Raw genomic sequence first — 14,564 nt, forward strand, 5'->3', positions numbered from 1 at the left:
TCACCCCGGGATTCGAACTGACGACCTTTGGATTGTTAGTCCAAATGACTACCAGCGACTCCACCGAGGCAGGACCCAGGGAGACGACTCCTACACCTGGACTAAGCCAACGACCTAACCTCTTTGGTTAAATCGGGGCCAACATTTACTTCCCCGATCGAACCCAGGCCAACACACTGTAGTGGAGTCGCTGCGTTTAACCCACTAATGGAAAGTTACATAAAATATTGCTCGTGATAACTTTGACCATCAGGAAAACTAGGGTTGAGTTGTGACCTTGTGGTGGAGTCTCCCTTTTGTCACAACAATTGATATTTGTTTAAAATAAGTTTCTCGACGACTTTGTAGAACACAGCAATGCTCTAACTAGCGAACAAAAAAAGTTAGGGTTGAGTTGACACCTTGTGGTGGGGTCACCATGTTACCCCAATAATTGATATTTGCTTAAAATTATTTCCTCGACAACTTTGCCGAACACACCACTGCTCTAAATGGCCAACATAAATAGTTAGGGTTGAGTTGACACCCTGTAGTGATGTCACCCTGTACATGTAATATTTTTAAAAGATAGCCCTGTATGTAAACAACTTTCCCGAAGACACCATTAAGCTAGGATACACTTAGAACGAGTTAGAAATATATTTCGTACTCACAGTCCGTGAATGTACTGCCAGTGTTGTCAGAAAATATTATTTTCAGAATTTATTTTTGAAGAGCACTTTTGAAAATGCTATATCTTTTTTCAGAAGAGAGATAGGACCATACTTTCTTCGGGAAAGTTTTAGAGGACAATCAGGGCTACACTCCTACGGTATTGGTTTTAAAATTCAGTGAACCCTGAAAATTATAAAAATCAAAATACAAAAAAGTTGGTTTTCCCATACTAAATCCCATACAAAATTGAATCGCTTTGCGCAAAGTGTGGGCTGAACCAATCGCTCCCAAATTTTGGGGGGTTGTTCAGGGACCCAAAAGGGACCGAAAAAACTTTGTTCTGGGTTGATTTGATCAATTTGAAAATTTCCCATATAACGACGAGCCAGTCTAATGTGTGTGAAAGAGCACCAACATATTCTTCTCTTTTGAGTGTTGCTCGGGGATGGGCCAGCATTATATGTGTTGGTGAGAACTGCAGATCGCTGAAATGTTTACACGCGGGCAAAAATAATCTACGGGCTTGCTGCAAAAAAAAAGTAATAAAATGTCACATTTTCTGCAGCAAATCCACTGTTGCAGATTTTGAGCTATATTTTTCCTTTGGGTGTACCTGTCAAAATTCCTAGCCTCAAAATTTTGCCGCGAGTTGCTTTTTTCCTCTATTTTGGTGGAGCTATTCTCTCGGCTTTCTACTGTGGGTGTAGCAAAAAATCAAACTATCTTTATATTCACCATTGCAACAAAATCTTGATTGGTGAGGAAGAAAACGGTATTGAAGCTTTTTTCCCATACAATGCTAGACTTGATGTGGAAATAATGACAGCAAATGAAGCAGTATTTGTGTGTGATTAAGGTAGGAAAAAAGGAGGAAAATTTTCTTGTCTTATAGATAAAAGACATTAAAAAAACACTTAAATTAAACATTTAATTTCAGATCAATCTAGTGAAGCATATCAATCATCACAGCCAATTCAATGGTAATTTACTTGAAAATCCGCAGCATGAACTTTTAAAACATCGCATTACCTGGCAATTTCAATAAAACGTGATTTTAATATTCCCAGTAATTATTTGCCCGGAAAAGGTGCATTCATGTGCATCACAATCAGATACTCGGTTTGGAACATTTCGATATTAACTGTTTACCCCCCCCCCCCCCCCCCCCCACATTAACATTATTGTGGCCATGACGGGTACAATATCTTGTGTGGGTGGATTTAATGAATCCTGCAGGTGACAGTTTCCCACAGCCAAATAACGATACTGAAACAATTTCCGATAAATCAATTGTGGAAAGCGGTAGGAACTCGCACGGTGTGTTGGGTGACAAAAAGTTAAAATTGTTGATAAAAATGTGTGGATGAAAGATATTCTTTTAATTTTTAAAAATAAATTCTGTATTTAAAGTATTTGCATAGTTTGATAAACTCCTCATCTAAGATTATCTGTAATAACATGAACGTTTTTGACTCAATGCTGCACAGCAGCTTACCATGGTCTATGAGTCCATGAACACGTGTTTTAATTAACCCCTCACCCCCTTCCCTTCAACCTGCACACAAATTTTCAAACAGCTTAAATCCTCCCACGGCCTACTCATTGATGGTTACCTTCCAATAATTTTCCACACAAAGCAACCTCTGGCAATGCATTCATGCTCGATTTGTCCGATTGATGCCGTTGATTTGAAAAACCCTTTACCAGTGCATTATCGGGCATACATTCAACGGAAATGGACTGTGGACTGGCTTGCCACGGGCACTTTCCACGAAATTGAATATGAAAGGGAGCCGCGGGTAGGTTTTGCTGCTTCATAAGAAGGTTTTTCATCGCTTTGTTTTATTTTTCAAAATTTTTACATTTGCCGGGTCGATTTGTTTCTCGTAAACATACACATTGAGGTTCATTCAAATACGAAGTAACATAAAATTTTGCTTCTCGCTCACGTAACAAATCTTCGGTTAATTAAAATTTCAATGCACTGAATGTTACAAATATGTAAATTAACTTATTTTTTTAAACTTTGTCCGATGACAGTACAACTGTACAGCTTCAACTAACAATAGCATAGCATAGCATAGCATAGCATAGCATAGCATTTGTTGCAATTCTCTATGAAATCAGCCTTTTTTTTATTTTAATTTTTTTTTTTAATCCTGCTGAAACTTTTTTGGTGCCTTCGTTTTAGCCATTTTTCATCATAAGTTTGTCCATATAATTTTCCATACAAATTTGGAAGCTGTCCATACAAAAATGATGTATAAAAATTCAAAAATCTGTATCTTTTGAAGGAATTTTTTGATCGATTTGGTGTCTAAGGCATAGTAATAGGTATGGATAAGCACCGCACTGAAAAAAAAATTATACATGGTAAAAAAATTGATTATTTTTTATTTCACTTTTTGTCACTAAAACTTGATTTGACAAAAACACTTTTTTATTTTTTTTAAGTTTTCAAACGGTATTTTTTCAAAAATTTCCAGAACGGGCAAAAAATCTTTGACCGAGTTATGATTTTTTGAATCAACACTGATTTTAAAAAAAAAAATCGAAATTTTGGTCGGAAAAAAATTTCAACTTCATTTTTGTTGTTGTTGTTGTTAATTTCTTTATTTCCGGCAGCTTTAACCTTTCGGTCATTCGCTTCCCCAACTTCATTTTTGGATTAGGTAACTTTTTTTTTGAAAATAGTCGACTTTTGAAAAATATATTTTTGAAGAGCTAAGAAAATTCTCTATATTTTGCCCTTAGTTGCTGAGATATTGCCATGCAAAGGTTTAAAAACAGTAAAATTGATGTTTTCTAAGTCTCACCCAAACAACCCAACATTTTCAAATGTCGATATCTCAACAACTGACAAAACATTCGTGAAATTTTCCGATCTTTTCGAAAACATTATTTTCAGTTTTTTAATCAAGACTTACATTTCAAAATAGCGCAATATTTAATGTGTGGCCCTTTTGAAATGTGACTCTTGATTAAAAAAAATTAAAATAATGTTTTCGAAAAGATCGAAAAATTTTACGAATGTTTCATATTTAAACATGAGTAATTCTCGCTGAAAGTGGACCACTATTTACACAAGGTGCTCAAAAATCAAAAGCAATGTACTTTTCCAATAGCCCCCACCAAGTTATGAATGAAACCATGTTTGGTTGGTTAAATTTGTCCTCACCTCGGCGCCACGAAGCTAACACATTTTTTTAAATTGGTAATTTTGTGACTTAGACGCGTCCACAAAATTGCTCATAACTTTGCAAAACTTCAACGAACCCTTGATGTTTAGGGGTGTTTTGGAAAGGAAATGAGCAGAGCTTTCGAATGAACTTGTCAGAAAAATACCGTTCCATACATTTTTTAGCCACAAAACACCAATGTATTTTTAAAAGTCATTTTTGAAGGCCGGCGCCCCGCTTTATCGAAAAACTGACAAATCCATTCGAAAGCTGAGACGATTTCAGATACAGGACCAATAAATCTTAGGTGTATGTTCCTCCTATCTTTTTTAATCTAATTTTGATTCTGCGAGCGCAGCGCTCCGTTCGCATTTCGGGTATCCAAAATGTTGCAATTTGCTTGCCCCATTTTAAGGTTTTGTCAAAAAATACAGGTGCTCACTTTTTAAATGATAGTTTATTGTCCAAGGATCAAAATGCACTTTCGATAATTGACCAATATTTATGTTTTTGGGTTCTTCCAGGCAATTTAACGTCGAAACATTTTTTTTTTTTACTTTTTTTTTGTAAAATGCTCACTTACAACTGGGTGGACTTTTTTTTCAGTAGAAATAATGAATGTAGCATGTAGGAAATTTCACCACGGAAATTTTTCTCTAAGAGAAAACGTAATTTTGATACTCCATTGCCAAGATATTTTAGTTTAAGTGAGAAAAAAAGTGCCAATTTTACAAATTTCCCAGAATTTACAAGCACGGTCTATTATTTACATGCGGCATATGATTTGGAGGCCAGAGTATGGTTTCTTATAGTTATTTAAGTCGCTCAATTCGGATCTGTTTTGAGAGGCCTCGTGGCGCGGTGGTTAGCGGCTTCGGCTGCCGATCCCTAAGTGGCTATGGGGAATACACGCAAATAATATTTGAGCGTGGCTAAAATATCACTGTTCACTGCTTATCTAAATTTTGATTCCAGATCCGAATTGAGCGTCCAAAATAACTATAAGAAACCATACTCTGGCCTCCAAATCATATGCCGCATGTAAATAATAGACCGTGCTTGTAAATTCTGAGAAATTTGTAAAATTGGCACTTTTTTTCTCACTTAAACTAAAATATCTTGGCAATGGAGTATCAAAATTACGTTTTCTTTTAGAGAAAAATTTCCGTGGTGAAATTCCTACATGCTACATTCATTATTTCTACTGAAAAAAAGTCCACCCAGTTGTAAGTGAGCATTTTACAAAAAAAAGTAAAAAAAAAAATGTTTCGACATTAAATTGCCTAGAAGAACCCAAAAACATAAATATTGGTCAATTATCGAAAGTGCATTTTGATCCTTGGACAATAAACTATCATTTAAAAAGTGAGCACCTATATTTTTTGACAAAACCTTAAAATGGGGCAAGCAAATTGCAACATTTTGGATACCCGAAATGCGAACGGAGCGCTGCCCTCGCAGAATCAAAATTAGATTAAAAAAGATAGGAGGAACATACACCTTAGATTTATTGGTCCTTTATGTGAAATCGTCTCAGCTTTCGAATGGATTTGTCAGTTTTTCGATAAAGCGGGGCGCCGGCCTTCAAAAATGACTTTTAAAAATACATTGGTGTTTTGTGGCTAAAAAATGTATGGAACGGTATTTTTCTGAAAAGTGCATTCGAAAGCTCTGCTCATTTCCTTTCCAAAACACACCTAAACATCAAGGGTTCGTTGAAGTTTTGCAAAGTTATGAGCAATTTTGTGGACGCGTCTAAGTCACAAAATTACCAATTTAAAAAAATGTGTTAGCTTCGTGGCGCCGAGGTGAGGACAAATTTAACCAACCAAACATGGTTTCATTCATAACTTGGTGGGGGCTATTGGAAAAGTACATTGCTTTTGATTTTTGAGCACCTTGTGTAAATAGTGGTCCACTTTCAGCGAGAATTACTCACATAGAAAATCTGACCATTAGTTGCTGAGATATCGACATTAGAACATGGTGGGTTTTTTGAGTGAGATTTAGAAAACATCAATTTCCCTGTTTTTAAATCTTTGCATGGCAATATCTCAGCAACTAAGGGTCGTATCAACAAAGTTCAAAAAAGCAAAAAAAAGAGAATTTTCTCAGCTTTTCAAATTTTCAAATATTTTTTTCAAAGGTGGGCAAACATGGGCACTTATTCTAAAAAATGAATAACTGCGACTATTTTGTTAACAGTTACCTAAAAATGGCTATAACTTGAGAACGGTGCACTTTGTCAAAACTTCACTAAAGTACTTTTTGATTGCAAATTTGATTTTACATCCAAACATTATTTTTATTTGAAAAAATCAGTATTGATTCAAAAACTCGGTAACTCGGTAAAAGATTTTTTGCCCGTTCTGGAAATTTCTGAAAGGTTGGCATTTCCTGCCCTTGAAACATATCAGAAAAAAAAGGGAAATAAAAAATCAGTGTAGTCCTTATCCATACCTACAACTTTGCCGAAGACACCAAATCGATCAAAAAATTCCTGCAAAAGATACAGATTTTTGAATTTTCATATATCATTTTTGTATGGACAGCTGCCAAATTTGTATGGAAAATTATATGGACAAACTAATGATGCAAAACGGCTTCTTTAGGCATACCGAAGGCACCAATAAAGTTTCAGCCAGATTAAAAAATACAAAAAAGAAACAAATTACCAAAATCTCAGAGAACTGCTCACGTACCTGTAGTAGAGTGTAACAAAAATGACTTTTTGCCGGGCATTCAGGGGTTTGTTCCGGCGGGCATACTGAGCCCAAATCCCAAATATTCGGTCCCAGCAAAATCAAATGGCGTCGCGGGCGTCGCGAGGTGCGACGCATATCTTTTTTGCCGGGGCCGATTTTTCGAAAAAATGCCAAACTTTGAAGGTCTGAACCGATCTCCAGGATGCTCCAAACTTCAATGTTATATATACCGAAAGATGCGCAAGGATCTGGCCTACACGCCAGTGATGTTTTTGGTAAACGCATTTGTGGCCAAAATACCTCAAAAAATGACATTTTCGAAAAAATCTTTTTTTACGGGTTAAATCCCATTTAAAATTGAAGGGCTGAGCGCCAGCTCCTGATATGTCCAATCAAGCTCATATTTGGGATTTGGGCTCAGTATGCCCACCGGAACAAACCCCTGAATGCCCGCCAAAAAGTCATTTTTGTTACATCCTAACCTGTAGTTGCTACTGGCAGGATATTCAGAAGTAGAAAACGAGGTTGTATTTAAGATCTTGGATTTTTTCGAAGTAGAATAAAGTTAAACAGCTCATTTAACAGAAAACAAGCATTTGAAAAATATATTCTAGTATCATTTTTTACAAGCTAACTTTAGAGCTAAACTGAGGTACAAATAGTGCAGCATTCAGGCAGCGCAGTCTTGCGTACAACAAAGCATTCTATTAAAACATAGATGTCGATTCGGATCTTTCCGTTTCCTCCGCGTAATGGCACTCTCACTCTCTCCCCCTACCCAAAGTGATTCGACGAGACTTCAATTTCTCCACTGTTGATGTCATCGTCCTGCTGGTACTGTTGCTGCTGCTGCTGCTGTTGTTGCTGCTGCTTGGAAATCTTGGACTGGAACTGCGACAAACCGTGCGGGTCGTGCTGGATCTGGTGCGGGCCGGCCGCGTGGGCCGCAGCCTCGGCAGCGTTCTTGGCCGCTTCCTGGGCAGAGTACGCCGCCTTGTGGGCCGCCTCTTGTGTGGCATCGTAGTCCACCCGGGCGGACTTTAGCTGCTCCTCGACGGATTCGACGCGAGCTTTTGCCGTACCCACCATCTGGCTCTGGGAGGCCAACTCGGCGGCGGCCTCAGCAGCGGCTTGTTGAGCGTGCTCCGACGCGACCTGCAATAATTGGTAGAAAATTAGATGGCCATGCTTTTTCTTTGAGAAATGTCACAATTACCTGCGCATTGTTTAGCGCCGACGTCAGCACCTGCACGTGGTTCAACGCCTGCTGGGCCGAGTGCTGCGCCGCCTTGGCCGCCTTCTTGGCCTGGTGCAGCTGCTGAATTTCGCTCTCCAGCGCCTGATGCGCATCGACGCTTTGCTGTTCCAGCCCCTGCAGCAGCACCTGCTTACCGGCCAGCGCCGCCTGGGCCGTTGCCGCCGCTTGGGACGCAGCCTGGGCCAAAGTGCTTTGCGCTACGTACGCAGCCTGTTTGGCCGCCGCAACCTGGTTGGCCACCGCCGTATTCGCCTGATCCGCCGAGCCCTGCGCAATCGACCGCAACCCGCTGCCGGCACTGTACCCGGACTTGGTTTGGTACAGCTGGCCGGCGCTGGCCCCGTCAAAGTCGTAATCGCCACCGCCGTAGTCCTTCTTCCGGTCCGAGACGGAACGCGCGTGAAGTGCCTCTACCAGGGCGAGAGTAAGAGAGATACCGGCTAGTTAGGCGCGTGATGGGTGAACGAACTGGCCACCACCGAGGGGGAGGACCACTAGGAGGAAGGGGCTAGGTGGTGACCAGCCTGGACCGGAAGTGCACTGTTAATAGTTACCTATGCAAACCAGAAGCACCACCAGCGGAGAGATGCGAATCCGCGGGAGCTGCAGAAGTTTCACCATCCTTGGGCAGAGGTTGGGTTGAATTGCTGGAATTTGAATGAATTTTGAAAAGGATTTAAGTATAAATCATTATATTTTAGGGGGAGGATGATAAAGAAATAGAAAGCTTAACATTGCAAAACAATGCAAAAGTTGAGCATCGTAGTGTAAAAACAACTTAAAATGAAACGGGACGCCAGTAATTGAACAACTACTGTACAACTTAAATCAATTCTCAACAGGCTGCTATCGATACGATCGATGCCATTTCAATAACAAATACTGTTAAAATAACAGAAAGTGTTATGGAATCTTAATGACAAATCAATTTTTGCATAAGGGTTTAATAACAGTTTTTGTTATCATAACAAAATTTGTTATTGGTCTGATATTGGTTGTAAGCCAAAACATCTTTGGAATGACGTTTTTTGTTATGGAAGAATACCGCCAACTGTTATTGGGATGATCGGATTAGTTGTTGAAATAACAAAAAATATCAATAAAGATTTGTTTGCAGAGTAACTGAAAATGTTATTAGTCTGTTATAACAATAACAAACCAATAACAAAAAAATCATAACGACGAATAACAACTCTTGTTATAAATAACAAACAATGTTATTGGCCTAGTATTCTCAAATATCAAAAAATGTTATTCCAAAGTTATTACCGTCTGCTCGGGCAGAAATAACAATATTCATGCCATATCAATAACAAATACTGTAAAAATAACAGAAAATGTTATGGAATCTTCTTAAGAAATCAATTTTTGCATAAGAGTTTAATAACAGTTTATGTTATTATAACAAAATTTGTTATTGGTCTGATAGTGGATGAAAGCCAAACAACTTTGGAAACCCATTTTTTGTTTTGAAAGAAGAATACATCCAACTGTTATTGGGACGATCGGATTAGTTGTTAAAATAACTAAAAATAATAACAAAGATTTGTTCGAAGAGTAACCAAAAATGTTAATAGTCTGTAACAATAACAGTCCAATAACAAAAAATGCATAACGATGAATAACAAATTCTGTTATTAATAACATAAAATGTTATTGGCCAAGTATTTTCAAATATCAAAAAATGTGATTCCCAAGTTATTGCCGTCTGCTCGGGTTGGTTTTTGCTATAATTTTCATTATTCTATAGATAGATGAGTTAAAAAACATTAAAAATATATTTTTTATCACAATTTCAGCAATAAGCGTGGTCGGGGTAAAATGCTTCGATACTCCTTTGTAAAAACAGCTATAGTCTCAACCTTTAAATGAAAAAAGTGTTTTGAAATACATTTTGCACTAGTTAGTTGTTTTTCCATAATTAGTTTTCAAAAATTATAAGATTTTACGAAAATTAAAATTTTAGCTAAAAACATACTTTTCGCGGTGACGTGAATCGATTTTTTTTATTCAAGAAAAAATTTAGTCAACTCAAACATTCTAAACATGATTCTAAGCGCTGGGGATTGCATTTTAAATTCATTCAGCTGGTTGAAATTTTGATGTTTGTTGAACAAATATTTGTTTTGCCTCCTGATTTTTTCGACCATTTTTGAAGGGGGGTGACAAAAATTTAAAAAAAAATATTTGTACCATCCTTAAATAAAAATGAAACATTGAAATTACAGGTCATGCCCTCATCATTCCAAAGTTAACATTGTTTAAAAATGCATTATAAACAAGTACAGTTGTTTAATATTCATTAATATTGAAAATATATAAGTTTTCGCAAATCGCAAATATTCAAAAAAAATATCTTTAGAAGAGATTTCCTGATCATTTTGGCAAAGTTTAAGGCTATTACTAGGACTTTTCGGAAAAACTAGATACACGGAAAAAAAATTAACTTATTTTTTTAAATTACTTTTCATCCCAAAAATGTAGTTTATGCAACAAGTTGCAAAAAGATGATTTTTTTAGCTTGAGTCGTACATTTATCTAACGAGGTTTTCCGCGTTGGATAAATACGACGAGTGCTGAAAAAATAAAATTTTGCAACAAGTTCCACAACATATTTTACAATTCCAAAAAACACCCTTTGAATGGAATTATAAGTTAAATTTCCATATACTTAGCCAATCCAAAGTTTAAATCAAAACAATTTTGAAAAGTATTACTTTTTAAAACTAAGTATTACTTTTTTTTAACTAAGCAGCATACATTTCAGTGCTGAAAAGTAGAATTTTTCAGCACTTGTATCGAAAAGTATCACTTTTCGAAACTTTTACTTTTAGTAGAGAAAAGAAGGCTTTTTCGTCATGCGAGGATTAATGAATTTTACCCCCTTCGTTTTTTATAATTTTTTTTTATATTTTTTAGTAGACAAAAAGTGCCAACCCATGAAATAAAAAAAAAGGAAAGTAAGTCAGTAGGAATGATGCAAAATATAAGGTAAAATTTTCCTCCATACCAAAACTACAAAAGTAAAAAATAGATTATTTTGTTAAACTCTATAGAAAACAGCTCCAAACCAAAATTTCACTTCCAAATATTTAAAAAATGTTTAAATATTGTTAAAAATTATCATCTACGCAGGATTGAGAAAATGTCTTTTCTTTGTTTCGATTTTGGGCCTACTTAGCAGAACGCATTTTTAATTTGATTTAATCTCAAAGGTTGCTCTATACACAGCAAAAAATCCGATGGTAAAATCGCATGCAAAAGCATGCACATCACCTTCGTCACAATAGACACTGCATGTACAATTTTTGCAAACACAAAAAAAAGCACCAAGCACCAACAGTCAGGACTGGCGCCTTAGCCCACTCGACCATCAGACCGATGGAAAGCTGAAACGCATACATGGGATAGACATTTCGATCAAGTAGGTTTCCCATACTGATGGGCTACATATTTCAAGGTGTAAAATTACATAAAATTGCATAAAATAATGCAATATTTATTTTACACCCAGACCATTTAAACGCAGCTGAATTACTACTTTTTTTAGCTGTGTAGGCAGTCTGTGTTATTTTACACGAATAATTGTTTTTTTTTTATGCCAAAGCTCGTACATCATCAATTTTTTTGGTAAAAATACCTTATATCGCTGAGCCCAACAAACTAAAAAAAGTTCCTATTTTGTGTACATTGCTCCAAGGATCCGACCTTCATTGAGTGCATAATTGGCAAAGGGAGCGCGTGGTCGTAAAAAAATATTCGGAGTGAAAAGTGATTTTTTGTGTGCCTTTTGTTTCGCATTTTTGTCGTGAATTGTGTGATGCGAGGAGAAGATTACCTTCTGAAAGTGCAGCGTCATCAGTGCATAATTGGCAAAGGGAGCGCGTGGTCGTAAAAAAATATTCGGAGTGAAAAGTGATTTTTTGTGTGCCTTTTGTTTCGCATTTTTGTCGTGAATTGTATGATGCGAGGAGAAGATTACCCTCTGAAAGTGCAGCGTCATCAGTGGATAATTGGCAAAGGGAGCGCGTGGTCGTAAAAAAATATTCGGAGTGAAAAGTGATTTTTGTGATTTTCAAAGCCCTTCCTATATCATCGTTGATCGGAAGGAACGGCGTCGGTTGGATTGTGTTTTAATTTTTTGAATAAGGTTTTATTTTTTTGCGGTGAAAAAGCTATTTCTATAAAATGATCGAAAGACGCACTGACATTTTGGATCGTCAAGTTAATAGTGAAGCAAAAAACTGTGTGTAAGTGATTTTGTGTGTTAACCAGAAAGACCTCCCCATAGCATCGTTGCTCGGAAGGCTCGCCGACGGGTCTGTTATGAAAGTCCTCCCCATAGCGTCGTAGCTCGGGAGGCATCGAAAAGCCAATACCTTATCCTACTAACCCAAAAAATATTAATCACGTGATGCTTGAAGGAGATGCTGTGAATTCAACGGTCTCATGCGGTATCAACAAGTATATAGCGAAAAACTATGTGCTTGATGAGTCTGCAACTTCAACTATCGGACTAACATTCCTCCCTTTCGTTGAACTGCAGGCTTCTTGGGAGGGCGCCGGTATTGACTAATAAAGTAGGGATCTTCAGAGGTTAAACAGTGAACGGATGGTTGGCTCCCACTGATCATTTTTGATTCATTGTTTAACTTCAGCTGATCTGTCAATAACGGAGTAGCAGCTCATTGGCAGTCAACCATGCTCATGCTCATGCTCATGCTCATTGCTCCAAGGATCCGACCTTCATTGTACTTATTTTCAACCCAATGATTGGTTGGCATTTAACCCGTAAATTGGTGCGATTTTGTTTTAGCCAGTTTAGAGCCCCTTAACGATTTTTGTATTTTCCAAAAAACACCTCACGAGCTCATAGTACGTGTTCCAGGGAACAACTTTGCTCAAGAGTGCGAAAAGATTCGTCAACTATTTAAAATGTTACAGAATTTATAATTCCACCGTGCTAGCTTTAACTTCTTCTTCAAGCTCTTTTGGCAGCACTTGCTGCTACTGTAGAAATTATTAAGGCGACGTCGCGACGTTCATGCAACCAAGCAAGCTGATGGTTGCCAGAAGAGCTTGAAGAAAAAGCTGATTTTTCAACGGTGGTGTTATAAATTCTGTAACATTCTTAATATTTAACGGATATTTTAACACTCTTCGGCAAAGTTGTTCCCTGGAACATGAGCTATGAGCTCGTGAGGTTCTTGAAAAATGCAAAAACCGTTAAGGGGCTCTTAAGTGGCAAAAACCAAAACGCACCGATTTTACGGGACAAATCCCATTTAAAATTCAAAATCTAAGCGCCAGGTCCTGCCACAACCAATCAAGCTCTATTTATGAGTTGGGCTGAAATGCCCACAAAATTGACCCATTTTGTTACATCCTACTCAACATAAAGAGTATAATTTTTTGGACCCGATTTGCAAGTAACCATCTTAGTTCTCTATACAAACTCCTGTCCAACTTTTAGAAAAAATTAAAAAGGATGTTTTATTAGAAACCTAAAACTTCATGGGTCATAGTGAATCTTCTTGAATCGCTAACTGTTTTTGAAATTTTGTTTCACGGTGGAACCAATTCTTGTTTGATTTGATTTTTTTTTTTCCTGGTTGGTCATAATTGTTTCAACAGAGTATTATATTATTCTTAAAATGGATTATCTTCTTTTTCAGAAACGTTCTTTTGCAATGTAATTTTCGAATCATAACTTTCACTGTTTTATACAGTATATTCACTAAAAGTCTTCTTCTTAAATGATTCTTCAAATAATATGCAGATTGTTAAAATTTCTTCACTTTTAATTAATTCAACCTTGTCACTCAATCTCACAAACCAAGATAACCGTGTCACCTACATAAGCTAAACTGTTTTCGCCTCTCGATGAGCTTCACAGGCACACCTCACTTTTCACACGTGTGTCACGCAACCGCCGTCCAAAGTTTCAAACCCCCAAAACGTGCAATCTTCTTCGACCGACGATCAGTTCGTGCGCGCGCCAACCGGGACAGATGCAAATGACGACCAGTGACGTCCCGCCGGTTGATTTATATAGAGAAACCGTCGAATTCGCGTCAAAACGCGCGCCAAGATGAGCTTCCGAAAAAAAAAAAAAAACACAGCTCGTCCCTACTCGAAGAATACCACCTCTCCTACTCCATAAATCACCACGTGGTGGGCTAGTGCCAGCGCGGTTTTGGAGATTGACTTTTGCGGTTTTTTCTTCTTCTTCTTTTTTTCGCCTCTTTCTCTAACTCTTCACTTTACCGGGTGATTACGGTGATGATTGGCTCGCTGTGGTTTACAGTGCGATTTTTGAGTTATTTAACAAGAGCACCTGGTGAGGAGCAGAAGCTGGCACAGTGCGCTTATCTTTAGTACCCTCACCACCACCACCAGTTGCAGCCGGAGCACGTTAGGGACGGCACACGGGATACTATCACGTGGTGACTGTGAGCTGAGGTATTGCAGTGTCTGTTGAAAAGTTTTAGAAGTCCATTTAAGAATCATAGATTTAATTTTGTGGCGACACAATATTTTCTAAAATAATGGACAAATGAAATTTCGGTTTACATATGATATGATTTCTTTTAAAATAGCTTTTTTACATTTTAATGTGAAATCAAATTTGCAATTGAAAAGTACTTAACAAAAAAACGGTTAAAGTTAAAGTGTTAAACTCAAATTTGATTTCAACCAATTGAAACCAGTTTTTCGATTTTCAAAAATAGTGTTTGTCTATTTCTATTTTTTGTTTTTTTCGGATAA

At 37.4% G+C, this 14,564-nt stretch overlaps 1 protein-coding gene across 2 annotated transcripts; it reads right to left on the reverse strand.

The window, feature by feature from the left end:
• Positions 1-7,130: 7,130 nt before the first annotated feature.
• LOC120418769 (mediator of RNA polymerase II transcription subunit 15-like) lies at positions 7,131-13,811 on the reverse strand. 2 transcript variants are annotated; one of them, XM_039581245.2, is made up of 4 exons: positions 13,654-13,811; positions 8,351-8,443; positions 7,755-8,236; positions 7,131-7,693 (listed from the first exon to the last, which is right to left on the reverse strand). In XM_039581245.2, exons 2-4 carry the CDS (start codon positions 8,415-8,417, stop codon positions 7,313-7,315), a joined length of 930 nt encoding a protein of 309 aa, XP_039437179.1. In that variant the 5' UTR covers positions 8,418-8,443; positions 13,654-13,811; the 3' UTR covers positions 7,131-7,312. The 2 variants fall into 2 exon arrangements, with proteins under 2 accessions (XP_039437179.1, XP_039437180.1); XM_039581246.2 differs by having other exon boundaries at positions 7,755-8,206; positions 13,654-13,810.
• Positions 13,812-14,564: the final 753 nt, after the last annotated feature.

The sequence above is a fragment of the Culex pipiens genome, chromosome 3 (genome assembly GCF_016801865.2).
Source record: "Culex pipiens pallens isolate TS chromosome 3, TS_CPP_V2, whole genome shotgun sequence".
Taxonomy (NCBI): Eukaryota; Metazoa; Arthropoda; class Insecta; order Diptera; family Culicidae; genus Culex; species Culex pipiens.

Excerpts from the sequence above, each read along its gene's own strand:
- LOC120418769 (XM_039581245.2), bottom strand. The coding sequence starts at position 8,417 with ATGGTGAAACTTCTGCAGCTCCCGCGGATTCGCATCTCTCCGCTGGTG. Across the intron at positions 8,237-8,350 it reads GGTGCTTCTGGTTTGCATAG|CCGGTATCTCTCTTACTCTC; the intron begins GTAACTATTAAC and ends GCGCCTAACTAG. Across the intron at positions 7,694-7,754 it reads CGGCGCTAAACAATGCGCAG|GTCGCGTCGGAGCACGCTCA; the intron begins GTAATTGTGACA and ends CAATTATTGCAG.